General features: G+C 36.5%; 1 protein-coding gene across 1 annotated transcript in view; it reads left to right on the top strand.

The window, feature by feature from the left end:
- The window catches only part of GLMN (glomulin, FKBP associated protein), a 34,905-nt gene that overhangs the window by 808 nt on the left and 11,219 nt on the right, over window positions 1–22,878 (top strand). The window contains exons 2-12 of the mRNA XM_042952816.1: window positions 88–153; window positions 617–742; window positions 6,208–6,324; window positions 7,470–7,578; window positions 8,756–9,002; window positions 10,499–10,601; window positions 17,531–17,718; window positions 20,043–20,096; window positions 21,496–21,526; window positions 21,613–21,702; window positions 22,603–22,644. Coding sequence (XP_042808750.1) covers window positions 115–153; window positions 617–742; window positions 6,208–6,324; window positions 7,470–7,578; window positions 8,756–9,002; window positions 10,499–10,601; window positions 17,531–17,718; window positions 20,043–20,096; window positions 21,496–21,526; window positions 21,613–21,702; window positions 22,603–22,644 — 1,146 coding nt within the window. The 5' untranslated portion in view covers window positions 88–114. The remainder of the gene's footprint in view (window positions 1–87; window positions 154–616; window positions 743–6,207; window positions 6,325–7,469; window positions 7,579–8,755; window positions 9,003–10,498; window positions 10,602–17,530; window positions 17,719–20,042; window positions 20,097–21,495; window positions 21,527–21,612; window positions 21,703–22,602; window positions 22,645–22,878) is intronic.

The following is a 22,878-nucleotide window of genomic DNA, read 5'->3' as shown; positions in this document are numbered from 1 at the left end:
ACATTTTCCTTATTGTATTTACTAGAAATTCACCAGAATGAAATACAACTTAACGCTTTAATATCACTGATAACTTTTATATTTCAGCATCAAAAGTAGGAAAAATAAAGAGGAATGGCTGTGGAAGAACTTCAATCCATAATAAAGAGATGTGTAAGTATTTGTGTGTGTGTGTGTGTGTGTGTGTGTGTGTGTGTGTGTGTGTGTAAAGTTAAATACCTTTTAAAATGTGGGCAAGACACAGATTATTTTTAGTTACATTTAGGGTCATTCAAATCGCTTATCTTCTTTAATCCTTGCTTTGTTTGACCTGTGAATAAATAGCAGGAGGGCCAGAAGGCAGATTAGATTATTCTCCAAGTGACCTACTTGTCTAAGTAACCTTTTAAATTTTTAATACTGATCTTTATTGTAGAATTATTTGGCAGAGTGGATTTCAAGATCATTCATTATGGTACTCATTAGTCTTGTTCTAATTTTCATACATATGCAAGTGTGCAACTTACCTAGAACTTAAACAGATTTTCTCTTTTTCTCCAGAGAGGATAAAGCAAGGAGTTACTGAATTTTTATTCACCTAAACATGTTTGTTTTGTCTTCATTTTGTTTTTGTCAGCAAATCCTAGAAGAACAAGACTTTAAAGAAGAAGATTTTGGTCTATTTCAGTTAGCAGGCCAAAGATGCATAGATGAAGGGCATATAGAGCAGCTAGTAGAAATTATTCAAAATGAAAAGAATAAGGTAAGTACAATCTTTATGAGTACTTTTTAGTATTTATTAGAATGATAATAGCCACATGATGTTATTATTCTTCCACCCATTTACTCATTAAACATTTAAGAATCAACTTAAACTTCTACAATAGGAATGTGGAAAACAAAAAAGAATTAGGTCTATTTATATTCTTGACAGTGTTTATAATAGTCTGGTAGAAGAGATAAACAGGTAAACAACTAGCAGTAAGAAGGCAGAATAAATGAAATAAGTGCTATAGTTGAAGTATGAGTAAAGTGCTTTAAAAAAACAGGGATTGCTTAGAGATCAAAAGTGGCATTTGGATTATTAATTTATATTTTGTATTATAAGTATCAGGCAGCCTAAGATACTCATTTTTGGTGATCAGCACATTCTTTTCTTTCAGCCAGATGTATATGGAAAACCAAATATTAAGTAAGATAATAGTATTTGGGTGCATAGAATCAGAATAGGGAGAGACTTAAATGGCTTTACTGGCCGTTATCATCCAGCTATAATTATCTGAGAAATCATTCTCAACATAGGAAAAGGATCTTTTTGGGATCAGGAACAACTTTTTCCTGGGACACAGTATTGAAAACACTGCTAAATTTTGTATCTTTGTACTTGCCCTGTTATGCAAGAAAAGACCATCTTCTTTCCAGGAACACACTCTTTCTTCATTTACAGTACTGTTTATTTATGTGGAAGTTTTTTTTGTTGATATCACAAACTAGTTATGCTGGTCTCTGATTATAACCAGGGCACTTTGATGGTGTTTAGGACATTACTAAAACTTTTAAATCATGCATAGTAGTTCAAAGGGCTTATTCCTTTTTTATATAAAAAATTCTTTTTTTGAAAAATTAGGACATTTAATTTAATACATTTTTTTGGATATGTGTTTATAGTACCTTTGTAGCCCCAAATAGAGTAAATGTAATATTTTCTTTAACTCCTTGATGTTTCCCAATTGTGTTTTCGAGGATAATCTTTGAGAGTATTTTACTTAGAGCTAATAATAATAAAATTAATAATAGTTAATATTTATTAAGCATTTACCATGTGCCAGGTGCTGTCTAAAATGCTTGACATCTGTTAACTCATTTAGCCTCCCAGAATCCCATAGGGTACTATTAAATTCAGTTTGTAGATAAGGAAACATGTGACATCCAGTGTTCAGACCTGTGTAGCTTGGTTTCAGAGCTTTTAACCATTCTCCACTTAGCACTGCGTAGCACTTGTAAGGAAGTTTTAGGGGATACAGAGGGCTAATTGATTGTGGGATTGAGAAAGGTAACAAAAATGACTGGATTTCTAGCCTCTGGGAGGATAACATATTATATCCTGAATAGAAAAGGGCAACTTAAGAAGAGGAGAGAATTTCTTGAAGGGGTGCAAGTAAATTTATTTTGGAAATGTTAAGTTTAAGATGTAGCAGGCAGTTGAAAAGTAATGTTTGGAGCTCAGTCAAGAAACAGGAGATTAAAATCCTGATTTGTGCATCACTATTAGAAATTGATTGTAATATTTTTGAGCATAGTCTTTTTCTTAAATTTTTTTTTAAAGTTTATTTATTTTGAGAGAGACAGGGACAGCACAAGTGGGAGAGGGGTAGAGAAAGAGGAACACTGAGAATTCCAGGCAGGCTCTGCACTGTCAGCACGGAGACTGGTGCAGGGCTCGAATTCAGGAAACTGTGAGATCATGACCTGAGCCAAAACCAAGAGTCAGATGCTTAACTGACTGAGCCACCCAGGCTCCCCAACAAAAAAATTTTTTTTAAGACTATTAAGACTCACTATTTTGAGGGAGGGAGAGTTCCTGGTGGCTCAGTCAGTTAAGTGTCTGACTTCAGCTCAGGTCATGATCTCGTGGTTCATGGGTTTGAGCCCTGCATCGGGCTCTGCGCTGACAGCTCATAGCCTAGAGCCTCCTTCAGATTTGGTGTCTCCCTCTTTCTCTGCCCCTCCTTTGCTCGTGCTGTCTCTCTCTCAAAAATAAACATTAATTTTTTTTTAATTCGCCCACCCATTTTTAGAGAGAGAGAGAGAGAGAGCACACATGTGCATGTGGGGGGGAGGGGCAGAGAGAGAGAGAATCCCAAGCAGGCTCCTCACTGTCAGTGCAAAGCTGATCTCAGGGCCCAAACTCACAATGAGATCATGACCTGAGCCGAAAGCAAGAAGAATCAGGCGATTAACTCACTGAGCCACCCAGGTACCCTTTAATAGTCTTAATAGCTTGAAAATCACCTTTGTAATGTGTGGTCTGCTAAATCCAAGGGTTCAGACATTGATAAGACAAGTGTTTCTTGTTTTGTTCTGTTTTGTTTTATTGAGAGAGAAAAGTTGGGGAAAGGACAGAGGGGGAGAAAGAATCTTAAGCAGCCTCCATGCCCAGCTGGGAGATGCTGTGGGGTTTGATCTTAAAACAGTGAGATTATGACCTGAGCTGAAATTAAGAGTCGCATGCTTAACTGACTGAGCCACCCAGGTGCCCCAGTAAGACAGGGTTTCAAACTGACTGCAACTTAATTTTCTTGCCAGGTGATGCAATTAGGATTGATCAAAATTGACTATTAATCTGCTTTGTGTAAATGTTTAAAAAAAAAGTATATGAATACTTTGTCCTATAGTACAGGGCTTCTCAACATTTATACTGTAGATATTTTGTAGCACCCTCCCACTCTCTCCCCTCCCCCCCCATTCCATAATGACAATCAAAAATGTCTCTAGATATTGCCAAATGTCCCTGGCAGATATGAAACAAAATAGCCCCCATTGAAAACCAGTGGTATAGTGGGAAACACATGGGCTTTGGACCTGGACAGACATATGCACATCTTGGTTTGCCACAATTTAGATGTTAGATATTGGGCATGGCAGTAATCTCTAAACTTTGGCATTCTTATCTGTCATTTGGGGATAATAATCTTATTCTGTAGGTAGTTAGTATTAAATTAAAAAAGGTGTAGTTTATGGATAGTATTTATTTTCCTTCCTCATAACCATTCACTATTTATATAGGAACTAGATACCTTGCAGCTGAGATGATGTTTATAAAACATTTTATCAAAATTTTTTTTTTCAGTTCAGATATGTAACATCTTACTCAAAACTGAAATTTCCTTGATAATTATTCCCAGAGAATCACTTACAGGGTAGAGGTAGACCAATGGAAAGGGAAAGAAGTACATAGTTGGAAAAGTAGAAGTCTCACAGGAACCAGTTAAGTTTTAAAAAGCGAGTATAGTCATGGTAAGTAATGGTGGAATAAGTATTTAGTAACTTGGGAAAAAATAGGTTTATAATATGTTTCTGATTCAAGACCTGAATATTAAGTTTAGCCACAACAAAAAAATGGAAGAAAACAGAATATCAAATCTTTGGAGGGAGGATAATTTGTTACACCAAAAGGTAATAGATATCACTCGCCTGTATTTATGGAACACCTATTTTGTAACAGGCCCTTGTCTAGATGCTAGGAATAGATAGCAGTAAACAAAAATCAGTGCCCGTATAGATGTTAAATTCTAATGAAGACAGGTATCTACACTATAAATTATATAGTGTGTTAGAAACTGATAAATACTATAGAAAAAAGTAAAGCATGACTGGGGAATGGACCATGCTAGGTGAAATTACAGAGATTTGAAGGAAGGAGGGGTATAAAATATGGAGCTATCTGTGAGAAGAGTGTGCCAGCCAGGAGTAACTAGTATGAAAAGAATATTCTGAGAGATCAGCTGAAATCTTTCCTGTTCAGTAAAAAGGATGATTGTTTTGCTGTTTGTTTAAAAAAAATCAATTTAAGTCTTCATTTTATGCCACGTTTTTAGCATAAATCTTATTGAATAAAAAGAAAGGGGGAATGTATATATATTTAATTTTAAATGAATGTTTATGAATCTCTAAAGGAGGAAATCCATTTTAGACCTAAAAGACCGAGGCAAAAAGTATATTTTGCTATATAAAAAATAAGGACAGTCAAAAAACCAAATAATTATTTTTCGTAAATATAAGAAGGGAATATTAACATGTAGGAAGCTCATGCAGACTGATAAAGACAAACACTGAAATGTCCAATTGATAAATGAGCAAAAAGGTAAAAAATATTTCCTCTTTTGTAAGCTATTTGTTCACGTACCCTAACATATTCTGTTGCTAGTTCTCTAGGACATGTTAAGTCTTAGGTACCTTTACACATTGCTGTTTCAGAGCCTTGAATGTGTTCCCCAGCTACCTATGCCTGACAGACTTACCTAATAAGCCTTAACTTAGCCATTGCCTCTTCTGGGAAGAGGCCTTCCCTAGATGGAAAGGACTCTTCTCTTGCTATACCTTATCCTCTACCTTTATCTTAAGAGAGTGGGGTCATGGAGGAGGTATTGTACTTAATTGTCTTCCTCCCAAATGTGTGGGTTTGTTTTATTTTTGAGTGAACCTAGAATGTAATTCTGTGATGGTAGAGATCTTATCTAATACGTTCTTGTTTTATTTCTAGCACCAGAATATTTTAGGGACTTGACATATAGTAGTATATTCTTGATAAAATACTGATGAGTTGAAGTAAAATCAAGCCAGAGAAGTGGAGTACATTGTTGATAGTTCTGAAAATAGTAGTTGTGATAGTGAATGTGAATCACTAATTAAAAAGATAAACATTTATTTATATGATAAGCACTCTGGAATATCTTGAAAAGAAAAAGCAACTTGCTTTCAAAGCAAGTTGCTTTGAAAAGAAGCAACTTGTGGGGCGCCTGGGTGGCTCAGTCGGTTAAGTGTCTGACTTTGGCTCAGGTCATGATCTCACGGTTTGTGAGTTAGAGCCCCATGTCAGGCTCTGTGCTGACAGCTCAGAGCCTGGAGCCTGCTTCAGATTCTGTGTCTCGCTCTCTCTCTGCCCCTCCCCCGCTCACACTCTGTCTCTCTCTCTCTCTTTCTCACAAATGAACATTAAAAAATTTAAAAAAGAAAGAAAGAAAATAGAAGCAACTTTTATGTAGGAGAAAAATTAACTGAGGTGGCATCCCCTTCTTTTACATAAGTTACATAATTATAACATGTTTGCATATTTTCCAAGGAACTTTATTTAAAAGGTTCATGAGCATTGGGTGGATTTCTTTATGAATTAGGAGAGCAAAATTCTCCGTGAAAATTAAGTATTTGCTTATATTAAATAAATTAACTCTCTTGTTAGAAATAGAAGACCTATTTCAATCATGAACTTGCCTGATTTAAAGTAAATGCCCATTCACATTTCCTCAGTGAAAGTATTAAAAAAAACTATTTTAAAATGTTGTATTTGCTAGCAGCGAACCCTAAGAAGTCCCTGGTGAAATACTGTAGACTTCATTTGTCTCATCTTAGCTCTTCAGAGGGAATTCTCAGCTCCTTCAAGATCAGAAAGCTCAGTGTAAGAGTCCTATAGATGGCAGTATTTGCTTTACTCTGAAAATGTTTTTACAGGTCATCATCAATAATATGGGCTGGAATCTTGTTGGTCCTGTTGTTCGATGTCTTTTGTGGAATAAGGAAGATGAGAAAAGAAAACATTATTTTCTGATGCTTGATTTATTGGTAAAGGTAAGTTAACAAAATTAGGTTCTCTTTGTCACAATAGCCAGCAGTATTTTGTAATTCCCTTTAATGTTTAATGCTTATTTGGGGTGACAAAGCTTTTAATGAAAATATAGGAGGGGACTCTTTGGAGAAAAGGCCCAGTCTTATTGATTGGATGAGCAAATCCATTTCCGTTTTTCCAAATTTCTGGGTAGAATTATCTAACCTCATCTCAGACCCACTGATTCAGAATCTCGAAGAAGATACCTAAAAATTCTATTTTTAATAAGTAGCTTATTGTATAGATATGGAATTCAAGGTTTAGAGAAGCAATTCAAGGCTACACTGTTCTTTTAGCAACATTGCAACTAGCAAATGCCAATGCTCTTTTCTCTGTGGTATGTTCTCTAAAAGGATATAAAAAACCTAGAATGCAAGTGATAACGGTGGACATGGTAATAGGATGCAGATTAGTTGTGACCAACAACCTTAGAGACCCTTGGGGAAAGGTTATTAGAGTTAAAAGTAAAAAATGATGGTAAAGAAAGATAAATTCTAAGGAAAAGGACATTGTAAGAGTCTACTTAGAGATCACTGCAAATAAAAATATATACAGTACTTGGAAAGAGGAAACCCCATCTAGATAGTAGTTATTAACAATGAGGACTTTAAAAAAAAAAAAAAGGCAAGTGAGGTGATTATGGCTAGTCAGAAGACAATGCAAAGTTTCATCTGTTCAGGAAGGACAAAAAAGACTGCACTCAGAAATACCCTGGCAGGGTGAGATAGAAAGGCCCCACTTGCTGGAAGCCTGAGAAACTACTATAGTATCCTTCAGAGTAGACGGGCAAAGCTCAAAAGAAACTGAAGTCTGGTAATCAAGTTCTTCCTTCTCCCTGTTTTTCTGACTTCTCCTTTAGCGAGGAATTTAAGTCTCCAAAAGGTAGTTGTCTATTAAGAGACTCATTCTTGCTTCTTTTTAGTTTTATAGTGATTTGACAGTCAGATTCTATGTTTTGCTCGTGTATTTTTTTAAGTTATATGAGGTGTTGTACTGTTAAGCAAAAATAATGGTATTTTCTCAGTATATGCTGCCTTTTAAAACTAGTAATCATGTGGCTTTAAATACAACTTGTATTAAACAGGTTCAATTGTGAATATTTTTATAGTTATGTAATCCAAAGGAATTATTGTTGGGTTTGCTTGAACTGATTGAAGAGCCCTCTGGAAAACAGATATCTCAGATAATTCTTCTTTTACTTCAGCCATTACAAACAGGTAATGAGTATTTTGATATCTAAGAGTTTCTTGTTTTATCTGTGTTAAGTTCTTGATACTACTGTAAAATGTCAGTACTATATCAAAGTAAAATTTATGACTCATTATTGAGTACTCTGCTTAAACTAGCAATAGTAGTGCCTGTTTGAATCCTGCTGCCTATAGAAAGATGACAATACCGGCACAGACGGTACCCAGAATAGATTTTGTTGAATGTCATGCTATTTTCAGGGACTGTGTTGTAATCTGTAGCTTTTTGCCTAATCTTCCTATCTGCAACTTGTATCTAGAAATTTCCCTGTAAACATATTTAAAGGATTGCCTCTATGATGTCTGCAGTACTCATTCTGTTAGCATTGTGATAGGTTGTGTATCTTGGTTAAAAACCGTATCACGCGGGGCATTGCTCATCCTCTGTCTTGGGAAGTTGAGGCTGGGAATAGCAAAGGTGCTGGTGAATGAAACAAGTGAAGAAAAGTCTTTATGGTTGAGTGCAGTAACATTATTGTTAAGCAATGGACCTTAGCATCCAGAGCAGACAGTATCCATGAGCTGAGACCACTTCTTCATTTTATGACTTACATATAGCTCAGAATCTGATAGAAGGACCCAGAGTCAGAAGTTAGAGTAAATCCATTTTAAATGAGAATAAAGCAGCTGTGTACCACTTGAAATACTCAAAATCTCCTAGAAAGGAAAATCTAATAATACTACCTGTCATTTTTACAGTGCTTTATATTTTGTAAATATATTTCTTTGTATTTCTTTCTCTTATTTGATACTTAGAATGACCAAAAAATGTGGAACGAAGTGTTTCTGCCTTAACCATGTAAACTCTTAGAAACATACTTAAACATGGCATCTATTGTAAGGTGCCATGATGGTAAGATGCTCCAATATTTCATACACCACTAAGAAGGAAAAAAAAAACTACCAATTAAGCTATGTTATCCTGATTTCAGAGTTGTTACAATATATTTGTTTTATTATTTAAATTTATTTAAATTTAAGTTGGTTAACATACAGTGTAGTATTGGTTTCAGGAGAAGAACCCAGTGATCATCGTTACAATATTTTTTTTAAAAAAGTGTGTTATAATTCTGTGTTTACTGGACTTGTCCCATGTTTAGCATACTTAATGGAGCTACCTCAAGTCACAACTTGGTCTCTGTTTTAGTGATTCAGAAACTTCGTAACAACAAGGCATATTCAGTTGGATTAGCGCTGTCCACTCTTTGGAGTCAGCTATCTCTCCTTCCTGTTCCATATTCAAAAGAACAAATACAAACAGATGACTATGGCCTTTGTCAGTGTTGCAAGGCCTTAATAGAATTCACTAAGCCTTTTGTGGAAGAAGTCATTAATGACAAAGAAAACTCAGTGGAAAGTGAAAATGAAAAGTTAAAGGATGAATTACTGAAATTGTAAGTATAATTTTTGGTAACATTTCATAATGGAATTAAGTAATTATAGCTCAGTTAATTTATGTTTCTTTGTTTTATTTTTTTGCCTTGGATGTAGATGTCTAATTTCAGATTTTGAATTTTAGAAGATTATGGGGTTCAGTGGTCCATGCCTCATTAAATGCCATGTTCTACATTTTTAAAAATTAAAAACCCAAATCCATTTGTTTAATTTACTTGATATTCTTCTTTGACTTGGCTTTACTCATCATAGCAAGTGAATAATAAAAGCGGGGGAAATAGGTGTAGCTAAAGAATCTGGTCTTTCTGTGGGGGAATTATGTTTTTGCTCTCCCTTTGAAAGCAACAGAAGCAGCACCAGACAGTTAAACATCCAACTTGACCACAAAAACGGTAAGAGTACCCAATAGCATTCAATCTGGGGGGCACTATAGACTAAACATGCACTGTTCAGTATGGCTGTCAAGCACTTGACATATGGCTATTCCAAATTAAGATGTGCTCTAAGTATAAAATGCTCCCTGGATTTTGAAGACTTATTATAAAAAAATGCCAAAATACCTCAATAATTTTTATATTAACATATTCACATAGTAGTATTTCAGATACATTGAGTTAATAAGATAAATTAAAATTTCCCTTGTTTTTTTTTTTACATTTTATTTATTTTTAATAGAGACAGAGAGACAGAGCACAAGTGGGGCAGGGGCAGAGAGAGAGAGGGAGATACATAACCTGAAGCAGGCTCCAGGGTCTAGCTGTCAGCACAGAGCCCGATGTGGGGCTCGAACTCATAAACCATGAGATCATGACCTGAGCCGAAGTCGGACGCTTCACCAACTGAGCCACCCAGACGCTGCCCCCCCACCCCCTGTTTTTTTTTTTAATGTGACTACTGGAAGATTTTAAATCATATATGGAGCTTGTATTGTATTTCTGTTGGACAGTGTTGGACTATTTAATTACATGGACCAATAATTTTATCTTTTAAATTTTGTAGACTAAAACTGTTAGCTTTCTATTTTTTCAGGTTAGGACATTAAAAATTTTTTTTTTACCATTTATAAAATGCATTATCTCATGAAACTAAAGATATTTAAACTAAAGAAGTAGGAGGGGCTTAATCATAGAATAAAATTTGGTTTTGTAAGTAAAACAAATACAGCTTTATGAAAAAAATTACACTGTCCCAATTTTTCTTTGACCTGATGAAATCTACGTCATGGAGAATAGCACTGATCCTCAAACAAACATTCAGTAATCATTGATACAGTCCAGACATGGAAGTCAGTCTTACCACATTGAGTCTAGCAAGGAGTTCTCATGCTTTCCCCAATACTGGTAAGAAAGATGTTACATCACCAGTTTTAAAAGCCATTGAGTTATTGGTGCTTATGTTATTTTTCATGTAAAATTAACTTGGGTATGTTTATAAAATTAGGTATTTTATACTTAGGAAATGCTGTGTTCACAGTAACCCATTTCTTACACCTTAGTTGTTTCAAAAGCTTGAAATGCCCTTTGCTGACAGCACAATTCTTTGAGCAATCTAAAGAAGCTGGAAATGATCCTTTAAGATGTTTTGCATCTGAAATAATAGTAAGTACAGCTAATTTAATCTGCCATAAAATCTGCTATAATTTAAAATGTTGTCCTGCTATATTCTCATGTACTGCATGTGGTCATGTAAGTTGATACGTTATTAATTAGGCAATATGTATTTTTTGTAGAACACAGATAAAAAGATGGAAGATAAACATCAATAATATTATTTAGGTAATGAAATTAACACCTTCTAGACTTTGCTTTTATATTTATAAGTAAATTTATACATATGTGTAAATAATTTTTTAGAAGAGTCTATCTACATACCCTTTTGGAATGTACTTTATTTCTCTTAGCATATTATGAATATTTTTCCATTGTCTTTCCATTGTCCATAGTATTCCATGGTATGGACCTTGCATAATATCTTTGACCTGGGCCATCTAGCTCAACACTTAGGTTTTCTCCAGTTTTTCATTATTATAGAACAATTCCAGTTTTCTTTTGTTAACTGTTAAGTCTGTGGTAAGTATCCTTTTAACCAAATCTTTATATATTTCTTTAGTTGTTTTCTTAAAGTCAATTCCTAGAAGTAGAATTTCTGTGCCAAAGGATATCCTCAGTTTTAAGGGTCATGATAAATATTTTCAAAATACCTCCAGAAATAAGTAAATTTCATTTGAAAAGTAATTTGGCTTAATGTATCCAGTATTTTTAAGTGTGCTGAGATTCTTTATTAGGGAACTAATGTGAAATATGGAAAAATATGTACTTGAGATTGATAGTCATGAATTTCAGGTTAAAGCAGCCACTGTGGTTGTGGGTTTTCTTCAGCTATGTTCAGCTGTATGATGGTAGGTGCAACATAGGAAGAAAGTGGATTTAAATAGGTCAGGTTTTGAGAACTGTGGGAGTTCTACAAAGCAAGAGAGAGGAAATGGCATTGAGCATGTATGCAGGGAAGTGACTGTGACGCACAGTAGAATTTAAGCTGAGTAAAGAGGGAAGTTAGGATATACTAAATGTGAGAGACAGTGAATAGATGATGGGATCACTGGATTGTAGGTCCTGGTGTGACTGACAAGTTGTCAGAGCTAGGTTACTAAAGGGAATGACCTGAAAAGATTGGAGGTTAAAGAACAGGATGCTTGCAGTTACACTGTGGAAAAGTTAGTTATTAATAATGTCTGGGGTATGACCATGGAGTGAGTGTTCTTAGGAGAAGTAGAGGCTGAAATCATTGGACCAAAGTGAAGTACCTGAGATTCCAGGATATTAGAAGATCTTTGGTTGTACATTTAAGTTACACAGAATTATGATTAAGAATAATGTCAGAAACCCAATTAATGGTGTGACCTTGGGGTAGATCTAATACAGTCATATGAAATAAGTTTCAAAGGGGTTGAAGAGAGGGGTTTTAGAGAGGAAGGGGGAGAATGGCCTAGAAATAGCAAGGAGAACAGGTATTTTACTTCCAGGCTTGATATAGTGGATATGGGTGAAAAAATAACAACCTGTGAGAGGTTTTCAGACAAAGTAGTTGTTGTCAGAGGAGTCAGGTTACCTTTAGAGCAAAAGAGGTAAGAGACCATTTCAAGAAGAATGAATTTTGCTGATAAATGTAAGTTCCACAGGCCATACCTGAAGTGTATCTGAAATCTGAGAAGAGGTAGGAGAAGGGTTTCGAAGAGGAGATGTCAGAAATGTAGGGGAACTAGATTCTGAGGAGAGATGATATGAATAGGGTTATGTAGTTAATGGAATTAATGCTGATGGTCAAGATAGTAGGGAAGAGGCTAAGAGTGACATAGAAGGAGAGAAAGGGAGGAGTTTTCCAAGGAGTACATAGCCGACCATAACAGGGCCTCTTCACTGTTGGCAATATTAGAGTACAGTATAATCCAGTGGATATTGTATAAAAATTACCATATATGATATATGTACCCTATTTTGAGAAAATAGCTATGAAAGTTGGTGGCTGTTATAGGATTTTAAGCCTGGGAGGGATGTATTTGTTTTGGATTCATCACTTCAGTGGAGGTTGAATTTAACAGAAATAAGATTGAAAATAGGGAGATCCTTAGGTGTGTTTTGGGAATTAGGTGAGAAATAGTGGGATCCTGATTATAGAAATGGTAGAGATGAAGGGGAGAGGGCAAAATAAAAAAACTTCATAGTAGGTAAAATTGACAAAATTTGGTCTTTAATTGGATTTAGAAAAATGGTTAAAACGTTGATTCATAAGTTTTGTGCTTGGGGAACTGGGCAGATGAAAGTGCCAGTAGCTGAGATAGAGAATACAGAACAAAGAACAAGGTGTTTTGTGCTTAAAAAAAATTTTTTTATTAAGGTAATTTAAAAACATTCAGAAAAGTGGAAAGAACAATATAATGCACCCCTGGTATACCCATTACCCAGCTTTAACAATTTTTGACATTTTGCCAATCTTGTTTTATCTACCCTCCTTTGTTTTCCCTACTATGGTATTTTATAGCAAGTCGTAGATCTATCATTTCTTCCATAAGTCTTTTAACTATGCTTCTTTAACTACTGAGGACTTATAAAAACACAACCACAATCCATTATGACATCTAGCAAGATTAGCAGTAAATTTCTTAATATATAGCTAGTTCCCAGAGAGCAGGTTTTTAAGGAATAAATTTTGAATAATGATCAAACTTTGATGAGATCACCTAAAGAGGTAGGTCATTGTGAGAAAAGAAAAGGGTTTAGGACTGAACCCTACAGAGTACCAACACTTAAGATAAGTCCACCAAAGAGACCAAGGAAGAAGGGTCACAGAGGTTGTACAAGTATCACAGAAACTGGGGTAGTAGAGTTTCAGGAAGAAAGAAGTGATTGGTAGTGTTAAATGCAGCAGAGAGAGCCTGTAAAGTAACAGCTGAAGGGCATCCATTGGATTTAGGAAGATGGCATTGATAATTTTAGCAAGAACAGTTTAAGTGGAGTGTTGGAGACAAAAAACAGTAGAGTGGATAAAGGGGTGCATGAAAAATGAGAAATAGGGGGGAGCTAGTATAAGGTGTTCTTCAAAAGAGGAAGGATAAGAAAGAAGAAGCAGTAGCTAGAAGACATGAACTTGGGGTAGGAAGGTAATAGGGGAGATAGGGAGGCTTGAGCATGTGTATTTATAGACTCGAAGGGATAGGAACCATTAGAGGGGGAAAAGAGAAGTATAATGGGATAAATGAAATAATGTGGCTCGAGAGCACACAGCTGGCCACAGGAGCAAGGACACCTGGAGGAGGTAAGAATGGGTATGTATGCAGCGAAATTTATAGCAGGAATGGAATATTACAATTGAAAGGAATCAAACCCACTGGCCTCAGATTTCTAGGTGAAGGAGATCTCTTAAGAATGAGGAGGTAGAAATGGGGGCTTCAAGGAACTGGTAAAGGTTTGGAATACTGAAGGGAAAAGAAAAGAGATGGTAGAAGACTATGAAAGCATTAGTCACTAGTCTGAGCACTCAGCTGTGATTGAAGACCACAACTATAGTGGTAACAGTCTGTATTTGTGTATGATTTTTTTCTTCAACAGTAGTCAATTGACTGGGTGTGGAAGTAGAGAAGGTGGATGGTAGTTTTTTTTCCAAAGCTGGCATTTTATTGGGTAGATGGAGCTAAAGGAAATACAGGGTGTAAGTAGTTCAAATGACCAGAAATGTCTTGGTTGGACAGGGAAAGAAGGGAAGTTAGGAGGGGACAGATAGGTTAGATGAAGGGATCACAGAACTAGAAAGGTCAGAGGTACAAAAGCAGGTTGGTAGGAGAGACAGGATAAGAAGTTATGGTCAGAAAGTGAAATGCTGGAGTTTAGTATCTAATATGGAATAGCTCCAAATGCTGACAGAGGTTCAGGATGGGATTACGTGCTGAAATGAATTAGAAGTTAGGGTCACTGGAATTTAGAAATCAAGAACCATGAGGCTGGACTGTTAGAGGAGTTACCTATGTGAACACTGAACTTTCCCACATCGTAGCAGTTGGATAGAGAAGATTGTGAGCAGGTACCAAAGTCTTCAGTGAATGTGGGGAAATGACCAGGAAGTCAGCATATGGCAGAGATAAGAACAATAAAAGGTCAGTATCTACCTCAAAGGAAAATGTGCTTTTGCTTGAGAGTACAGGAAGAACCAAGGTAATACCCAGCCTCTACCTATACCACCCTTCCCCACTCTTGCCTCCCTGGCTGTGCTATGTAAGAGGTGTGAGAGGATGAGCAGCCTCCACCAGAAATCAGTCAGGTTTAATTAGAGCAGTAAGATAGAGCAAGTATTCTATGAAAAGGTTGAGGGTATAGGGAAGAAAGTTTAAGATCTTATAGAAGTGAGGAAGCACAAAGCAATCAAGCAGAGGTAAAATCAGGGTAGGAGATAAAGTGAGGAGGTGCCTTCATTTCTATGCTGGAGAAGTCCAGATAAGTGGGAACACTTGAGATTGATAGCTTGAGCTGTCCCACCATTGGCAGAAGTTTTGCCTTTTTTTTTTTTTTTTAAGTTTATTTATTTTGGGGGAGAGAGAGCATGAGCTGGGGAGGTGCAGAGAGAGAAAGAGGGAGAGAGAATCCCAAGCAGGCTCTGCGCTGTCAGCACAGTACCTGATGCAGGTCTCAAACCCAGGAACCATGAGATCATGACCTGAGCTGAAATTAAGAGACACTTAACTGACTGAGCCACCCAGGTGCCCTGGCAGAAGTTTTTTGATAGAGAACTGCTTGAATGTCCCAAGGGTTTCAGCATAGAAACATGCTTTAAAAAAAGGGCCAAGTCTGCCATGAGAAATTGTAGAGTGGCAGGTACATCCTGGGTCTGAGCAAGACTGCTGGTGTGTGGGTAGATTGTGAAGGCCCTAATTTGGACACAGGTGGACCCCAGATAATCCCAAAGTAGCACTGTAGAATCTGGTTATGTATAATGGGTTTTTAAAAGGCTAACCTTACTCTGGGAAAAAGTACATCTAATATTGGCTGAATGAAGAAATGGAGCTTCATGGTTAAGAGGACATTTGGAATCCAAGTACAGTAAACTTTTTTTCTTACAGCTATAACAAGACTGCATGGCTTTGAAAATCAGTACAACAGTATATATATTTAGCATCTGGTAGCTGAATAGCAGTCTCTTGTGACTGTGGATGATTTCCCCTGGTTCTTTTTTGTGTTCTGAAATGACTAATGGAGCCATCTGGGATCAGCAGATTTTACTTCCTTGAAGGCTGGAAAAGTCTTATTTGACTTTATTATTCCCTACAATGTCAGGCCCAGTGCCTGATACTCAAATATTTATTAAATAAATGAGTGAATATGTGGAAAGTCAGTATTCTGATTTAGCTGTTCTTGACATTCCCTTTTGACTTATATAGTATGTTATGACTTTTTTATACTTTTTGAAAGGGAGAGCGTGCGAGCTTATGCAGGGGAGGGGCAGAGGGAGAAGGAGGGAGAGAATCCCAAGCAGGCTCCATGCCCAGCGTGGAGCCCAGTGCAGAGCCCAGCACAGGGCTTGACCTCACGAACCAAGAGATCATGACCTGAGCTGAAATTGAGAGTCGGATGCTTAACTGACTGAGCCACTCAGGCTCTCCTCATATTTTTTTTGTAGATGTTCTCAATAGATATTTGACACAGGAATTATATCATTTTCTAGGTAAAGAAACTGAGGCTTTAGAGAAGTTATGTAACTTGTCCAGTATCTGATAGCTAATAGGTGGTAATTCCATTGGATTCTGAAGGTCAGATGCTTTCTAGTATACTGTAGTTAGGAATAATATAAGAGGCATAGGAGTGGCTTTATGTTTCCTGAGTGTCTTTTTTTTCTCTATTCTTACCTCCTTAAAAAAAAAGGTAAAACTGTAGTCCTGTCCACTCATGATCCTCTTTCTCTTATGACACAAGAACCCTTGTGATATGAGATATCACCAGTTTCCAAAGCCTCAAAGTGGTCACTGGAGCACTGTTCCTAGAGTAATCTTCTTCTAAGTAGTTAGTTTACTATCATTTCATGGTATTTGTATGTCTCACATTTTTTAGATTGCTTTCAAATACCTTAGGCACTTTAAAAAAAAATTGTGATAAAATATACATAACATAAAATTTACTATTTTAAAAATCATTTTTAAGAGTGCATTTCAGTGGCATTAAATACATTCACGTTGTCATGCAACCATTACCACCATCTGTCTCCAGAACTTTCTCATCTTCCCACTCATTTCCCTTAGGTTGTTGGCAAATTTATCTCCTTGAAGCTATAGATTGAGGTCCCCATTTTCCTGTTGGCTATTTGGTCAGGAACCACTTTCAGTTCCTAGAGGTTGTTCCTACAGACAGCCCTCTCCATAGACCCTCTCAAAACATGGAAGCTTAGTTCTTTAATGCCTCCAGCGGTGAGTTTCTGACTCTCAAGGAGGGACTGGACCCTTTTTTATTTTTTTTAAATAAAGTTTATTTATTTTGAGAGAGACAAGAGACAGTGCAAGTTGGGGGGGTGGGCACAGAGAGAGAGGAGAAAGAGAGAATCCCCAAGCAGTCTCCTCATTGCCAGTGCAGAGCCTGATGTGGGGCTCGAACCCATGAAGCTGGGAGACCATGACCTGAGCTGAAACCAAGAGTCAGACACTTAACCAACTGAGCCACCCAGGTGCCCCAGACTGGACTGGACCCTTTTTTAAAGACTTCTACCTGATTAATTCAGGCCCACCAGAGATAGTCACCTTTCTAATAACCCCCAATCAACTGATTTGGAACCTTAGGTACATCTGCAAAAAATCCTTTCACTTCTTGTCATAACAAAATCTAATCATGGGGTGGTATCTTGCCATATTCTGTTAGGTTGAAGCAAGTCCAACAGGTCTCACTCACACTCAAGGGGTGAGGATTATACAGGATGTGAATATGGCACGGGAGGGTGAGAAGAGCATACTAGAGTCTGTCTGCTGTAGCTTACTTTTTTTTATCCATTTCAACAGGGTTTCTTATCAGCAATTGGACATCCTTTCCCCAAAATGATTTTTAATCATGGAAGGAAAAAGAAGACATGGGATTATCTTGAATTTGAGGAAGAAGAAGACAAACAGTTAGCAGACTCTATGGCTTCTCTGGCCTATCTAGTATTTGTACAGGGCATCAGTATCGATCAGCTTCCAATGGTCTTAAGGTAGGAGTTAGTGTTTGATTTATTCGTGTAATTGTAAAAGGAGTATCGAACTCATATATCTAATTTCCAGCATACTTATTATTATACTAATACTTTAAATGAAGTATAAACAAAAGCTATTTTTTTAAATATTTATTCTGAGAAAGTGTGAGTGGCGGAGGGGCAGAGATGGATGGGGGGGGGAGAGTGAAAATCCCAAACAGGCTCCACACTGTCAGCACAGAGCCTGTTGTGGGGCTTGATTCCATGAACAGTAAGATCATGCATGACCTGAGCTGAAATCAGGAGTCAGACACTTAGCCAACTGAGCCACCAAGGTGCCCCTAAACAAGAACTATTTCTATTATTATATACTCTATAATCTGTTTAAGCCAATAGTACTCCCAATAGTGAAAGGTGGTGGCGGGGGGTGAGAATTGAAATAGACATAATGGTGGGGACAAGAGTCAAAGTGTGAAACTGGGAGTGCCTGGCTGGCTCAATTGGAAGAGCATCTGACTCTTGATCTTGGGGTTGTGAGTTCAAGAGCTCCATGTTGGGTGTACAGATTACTTAAATAAAAATTTTTTTAAGAGTGTGAAACTGGGCTTGGTTTTGAAGCTTTGGGGATCGCCCTGTACTGTAAGAGAGGGAACTGCTCATTTACCCATGGTGGAAGGGTGGGTATCTAAAATGCCATCATCTTTTAACTGGATTACTCTTGTAGTCCTGAGTGGTTATTTATATATCCAACCTCAATCCCTTTTAATCCAACTCATTTTCAACACAGAAAGTGAAGCTTTAAGAGTAGTCCCTTAATGTAAACCCTTCACTGGCTTTTTATTGTTCTAAAGTCTAAAAGTCTTTACATAAGACAAGCTTATACATTATCTGATCTCTGCTTGATTGCCCTGATTCACCTTCTACCACTTTTTCTCTTGTTTACTATGCTCCAATAACATAGACCTTTTTTTGTTTTTTTATTCAAATGTGTCACAAACCTTTCTGCTATAGGGCCTTTGTATATGCTTAGAACAAACATCTTTAACCTTAAATGTCGCTTTATGAGGAAAGCCTTCACTAATCACCCAATTTCAGTCACATCTTCCTGTTGTAATTATCTTGACCTTGCCCTTCTTTTCCCATAAAGTTTATCAAATTATTTTTAAGATACATAATTTTATAACATAACACCTCTTGGACTTTAATATCCATAATAATGATTATGTATTTGTCTTGCAGATGATAGTTGTATTTCTTTGTGTACATTTATATATTTACTTATGAATGTACCTGGGGATATATTTCTGTGTAAATACTGCAATAATGGCTACCACTTGCATGTTCATCATGTATTAAACATGCCAATAGCTTTATATGCATTATCGAATCTTTATAATACTATGAAATAGAGTATTCTCATTTTACAAATGAAAATAACAGGCTTAGACAAGTTAAGATACCACTTAATATCATACAACTAATTAGTGGAATAGGTGGATTCAAACAGTTTTGTCTTCCCCCAGAGCCTATACTTACTTGAGAGAGAGAGAGAAAGAAAGCCCCAGGAGAGGGGCAGAGGGAAAGGGAGAGAGAATCTTAAGCAGGCTCCATCCCCATCACAGAGCTGATGTGGAGCTTGATCTCACCACTATGCAATCATGACTGACTTGAGCCAAAATCAAGAGTCGGATGCTTAACCGACTGAGCCACCCAGGCGTCCCTAGAGCCTATACTCTTAATCACACTACCATCATAATGACTTAGGTATGTATATTAGTTTGTGAAGGCTGTCATAATAAAACACCACAAACTGGATAGCTTTAAAATAACAGAAATGTATTTTGTCATAGTTCTGTAGGATGGAAATCCAAGTCAAGGTATGGGCAGTATCGGTCCCTTCAGAGGGCTGTGAGGGAGAATCTGTTCCATGCCTCTCCACTTGGTGACGGTGGTTTGCTGGCAATCCTTGATGTTCCTTGGCTTGTAGATGTGTCACTCCAATCTGGCTTTATGTTCATATAGCATCCTCTCTGTGTATGTCTCTGTCCACATTTCCCTTTATTATAAGAACACCTATTGTACTGGATTCGGGTTCACAGGAATGACCTCACAGGTGGGGGGGGGGGGGGGGTTCCTGTTGTCGCCCTTGCCCATCCCAATTAAAAAGAAAAAACAAGGCCCTGTCTCCAAATAAAGTCATATGCTGAAGTTCTGGAGGTTAGGATTCTAACATTTCTTTTTTGAGGGGGACACAATTTAACCTTTAACAGTATTGATGTATACAAAATTTCTAAAAAATGTGTGGGTGATATATACATACATATATATGTTGTCTGTTTTAGCCCATCGTACCTATTGCAATTTAATATGGGGCACATTGAAGTCTTTTTGCAAAGGTAAGATCATTTAGATGGCATCTCAGAATTAAATAGTGTTAAAGTAGCTCTTGTTAAAAGTGGGGGAGACTACCTTCTCTTTGCCAGACCCTAATTAATTAATTGGTTATTTTATAAAACAGTGATGTAAATATGAAACAAAAATGAGTCAAAGAGGTTTTGCAACAGAAATCTCTTTTAAATATTAAAATATTAGCTTCTAAGGGAGTTTCCAGTCATCTGCTTCTGATGTTTCTCCCCTTATTTCAAAAGTTGGTAAGTTAAAACACCTCTGTCCCACTGCAGCCTTCTCCATCTAAGCGAGGTGGTTAATAAAAGAAATTCATCCATGTTTTTGCTTCATAGACACAATGTGAACTGCATTAAAAGGAAGGAGGTGTCTTGACCCCACCTTTTTATATCTCAGATTATTAACAGTGATTGTATTCAACAACTTCTACTTGAGGCATTAAGAATGTAGGTCTTTCTCTTTGAAAAAAATTACAGAGTAACAAATATGTGTAATTTTTTCAGACATATTTAAGCATTTTGCAAAACTCTATATGCTTTGTGTTCTTTCCTTGTAACATGTTTAAATTATCTCTTGCGATCAGTCAGGACCTTTCAGTAGTATCCTATAGGAACATTAGTGACAGTTTATCAATCCCATCTCTTCCCAGGTGAAGGAAGATTTGTAACATGGCAAATGTCCAAAGCCTCGGCCTACAAGGCAGGAATTTCCAAGGGTCTCCTGGCACAAGCAGTTTTTAACTCTGTAAATTTACTGTATTATGTATGTCTTAATGGTTTTACATTCTTTTTAGTCTCTATTTTATTCATACAATGAGAATATGTATTGATTTAAATCTTACGTTCTGTATTCTTAAGATTTCCAGACTATTTAGTCATTAAACAAAAACAACACTTTTAACTCCTTGCATGGTTAGAATAAAAACCTGGGCCTTAAATAATATTTTTTGCCACAGAGCTTAAATACTTAATTAACAAAGATTATATACCTTGAAAAAAATATGATCACAAATGGAAAGCATTTAATTATTATTTTTGTATAAAAAGAATTGAAAAGATTTTACAGATTAATCAACTGGAATACATAATATCATATTATGTATAATTGGTTTCTTAGCACTTACTGTCGAAGATCTGTTGATTTGTTATACTAGGAAGTAAGCCCTGAGTGGGTGGATTTGGGTTGGATTTGGATGTCAATAGCCAAGTCAAAAGACCGATCATACGTGGATTAAGAATTTTGACTAAGTTCTTCAATAGAATTTTTCCTTAATGATATATATTTTGAAAGTCTTTTAATTTCAATTTTTGCTTTATTTTTCCTAAAATGAAGAATCATTCTAAAACAGTTTAGAAAGTCATGTTGATAAATTTTAATATTCTCTTCCAGAACAGAAGAGTCTGTTTTCTCCAAAGGAGTGGTAAGATTTGTTTGCACCCATTGTAATTTACACACAGTCGTTGCACAAATACAGCTGTTGACTTTGGTATATATGTATCTCCATAGGATCTGTTGGAGAATGGTTTATTGAGAATAGAGGACAACAGTTTACTTCACCAGTACTTAGAAATCAAGAGCTTTCTTACTGTACCTCAGGTCAGTTAAATGTGTATTCTGATCCTGAAATAGCCCCTTTCCTATTCTAAAATTAAGTAAAGGTCTTTTCAGACTCCTCTCCTACTTCCTTCTCCATATCCTTTGAAAACTCTAGTGCCATGTGTCCAAGAAAACTTGCTCTGATGGTGGAAGTGTTCTAGCTATGTATGATACAGTATTAAAGCCAGTAGCCACATTGAACACTTGAAATGTAGCTAGAGTTAAGGAACCGAATTTTAAATTTTATTTAATTTAAATTAATTTAAACGTAAATAGCTATATGTGACCAGTGGCTACCATAGTTGATAGTGTAGCATCTGGTGGAAAAACGTAATTTTCTTCTTAAACACTTTGTTTCTGTAGGGACCTTAAAAATGAAGCTCCTTTACTTTTCTCATAACTCAAGTCCTAAGGACTCCATCAAGGCATGCATTGACTCATTACTAGAAAGACATTTTTTCTCTCCTATGATTTATTTTGCTTAGTACTATCTGTTAGTTATCATAGCCAGGTGGGTCTTTAGATGTTAACGAAGAAACCTGTTTTTCTACTATTTAAATAGGAAAACATGGATATTAGTATATTAACAATGATTGTTTTTAATGAATGGATTATATTTTCCATGTCTGGTTTCATTTTTTGCCACCCTAGACATAATTGTAAATTACACTTCTAAATTTATACATCCCCATTCAACATTACTTACAAAACAGATTGTACTTTGCTTCCTCAGATGTAACAGTGGAACGAAAGGCTCAGAGAAAAATTTACTTAATTTTTAAATCTCCTACCTTCCCTTCTCTGAAATTTTAGTATCCATTGATAATATAGTTGTTTATTGTCAATATAATCTATTATCATCTGAATGGTGGTTTTTGTTTGTTTTGTTTTTATTTCCAGGGCCTAGTCAAAGTAATGACGCTTTGCCCCATTGAGACATTGGTATGTAAATGTTTTGGAAATAAATAATGAGTTAGAGTGAAGATTTTTTTTTTTTTTTTTTTTTTTTTGAGAGGGAGAGAGAGTGAGCTGGGCTGTGTGCTGGAGCAGGGAGGAGGGGCAGAGGGGGGTGGGGGAGAGAGAGAGGGAATATGAATGAATGAGAATCTTAAACAGGATCCAAGCTCAGCACAGAGCTCAATGTGGGGTTCAGTCCCACAACCCTGGGGATCATGA

This window comes from Panthera leo, chromosome C1 (assembly GCF_018350215.1).
Source record: "Panthera leo isolate Ple1 chromosome C1, P.leo_Ple1_pat1.1, whole genome shotgun sequence".
In the NCBI taxonomy this organism is placed as follows: domain Eukaryota; kingdom Metazoa; phylum Chordata; class Mammalia; order Carnivora; family Felidae; genus Panthera; species Panthera leo.
This window is presented reverse-complemented; position numbering and strand designations above follow the sequence as displayed.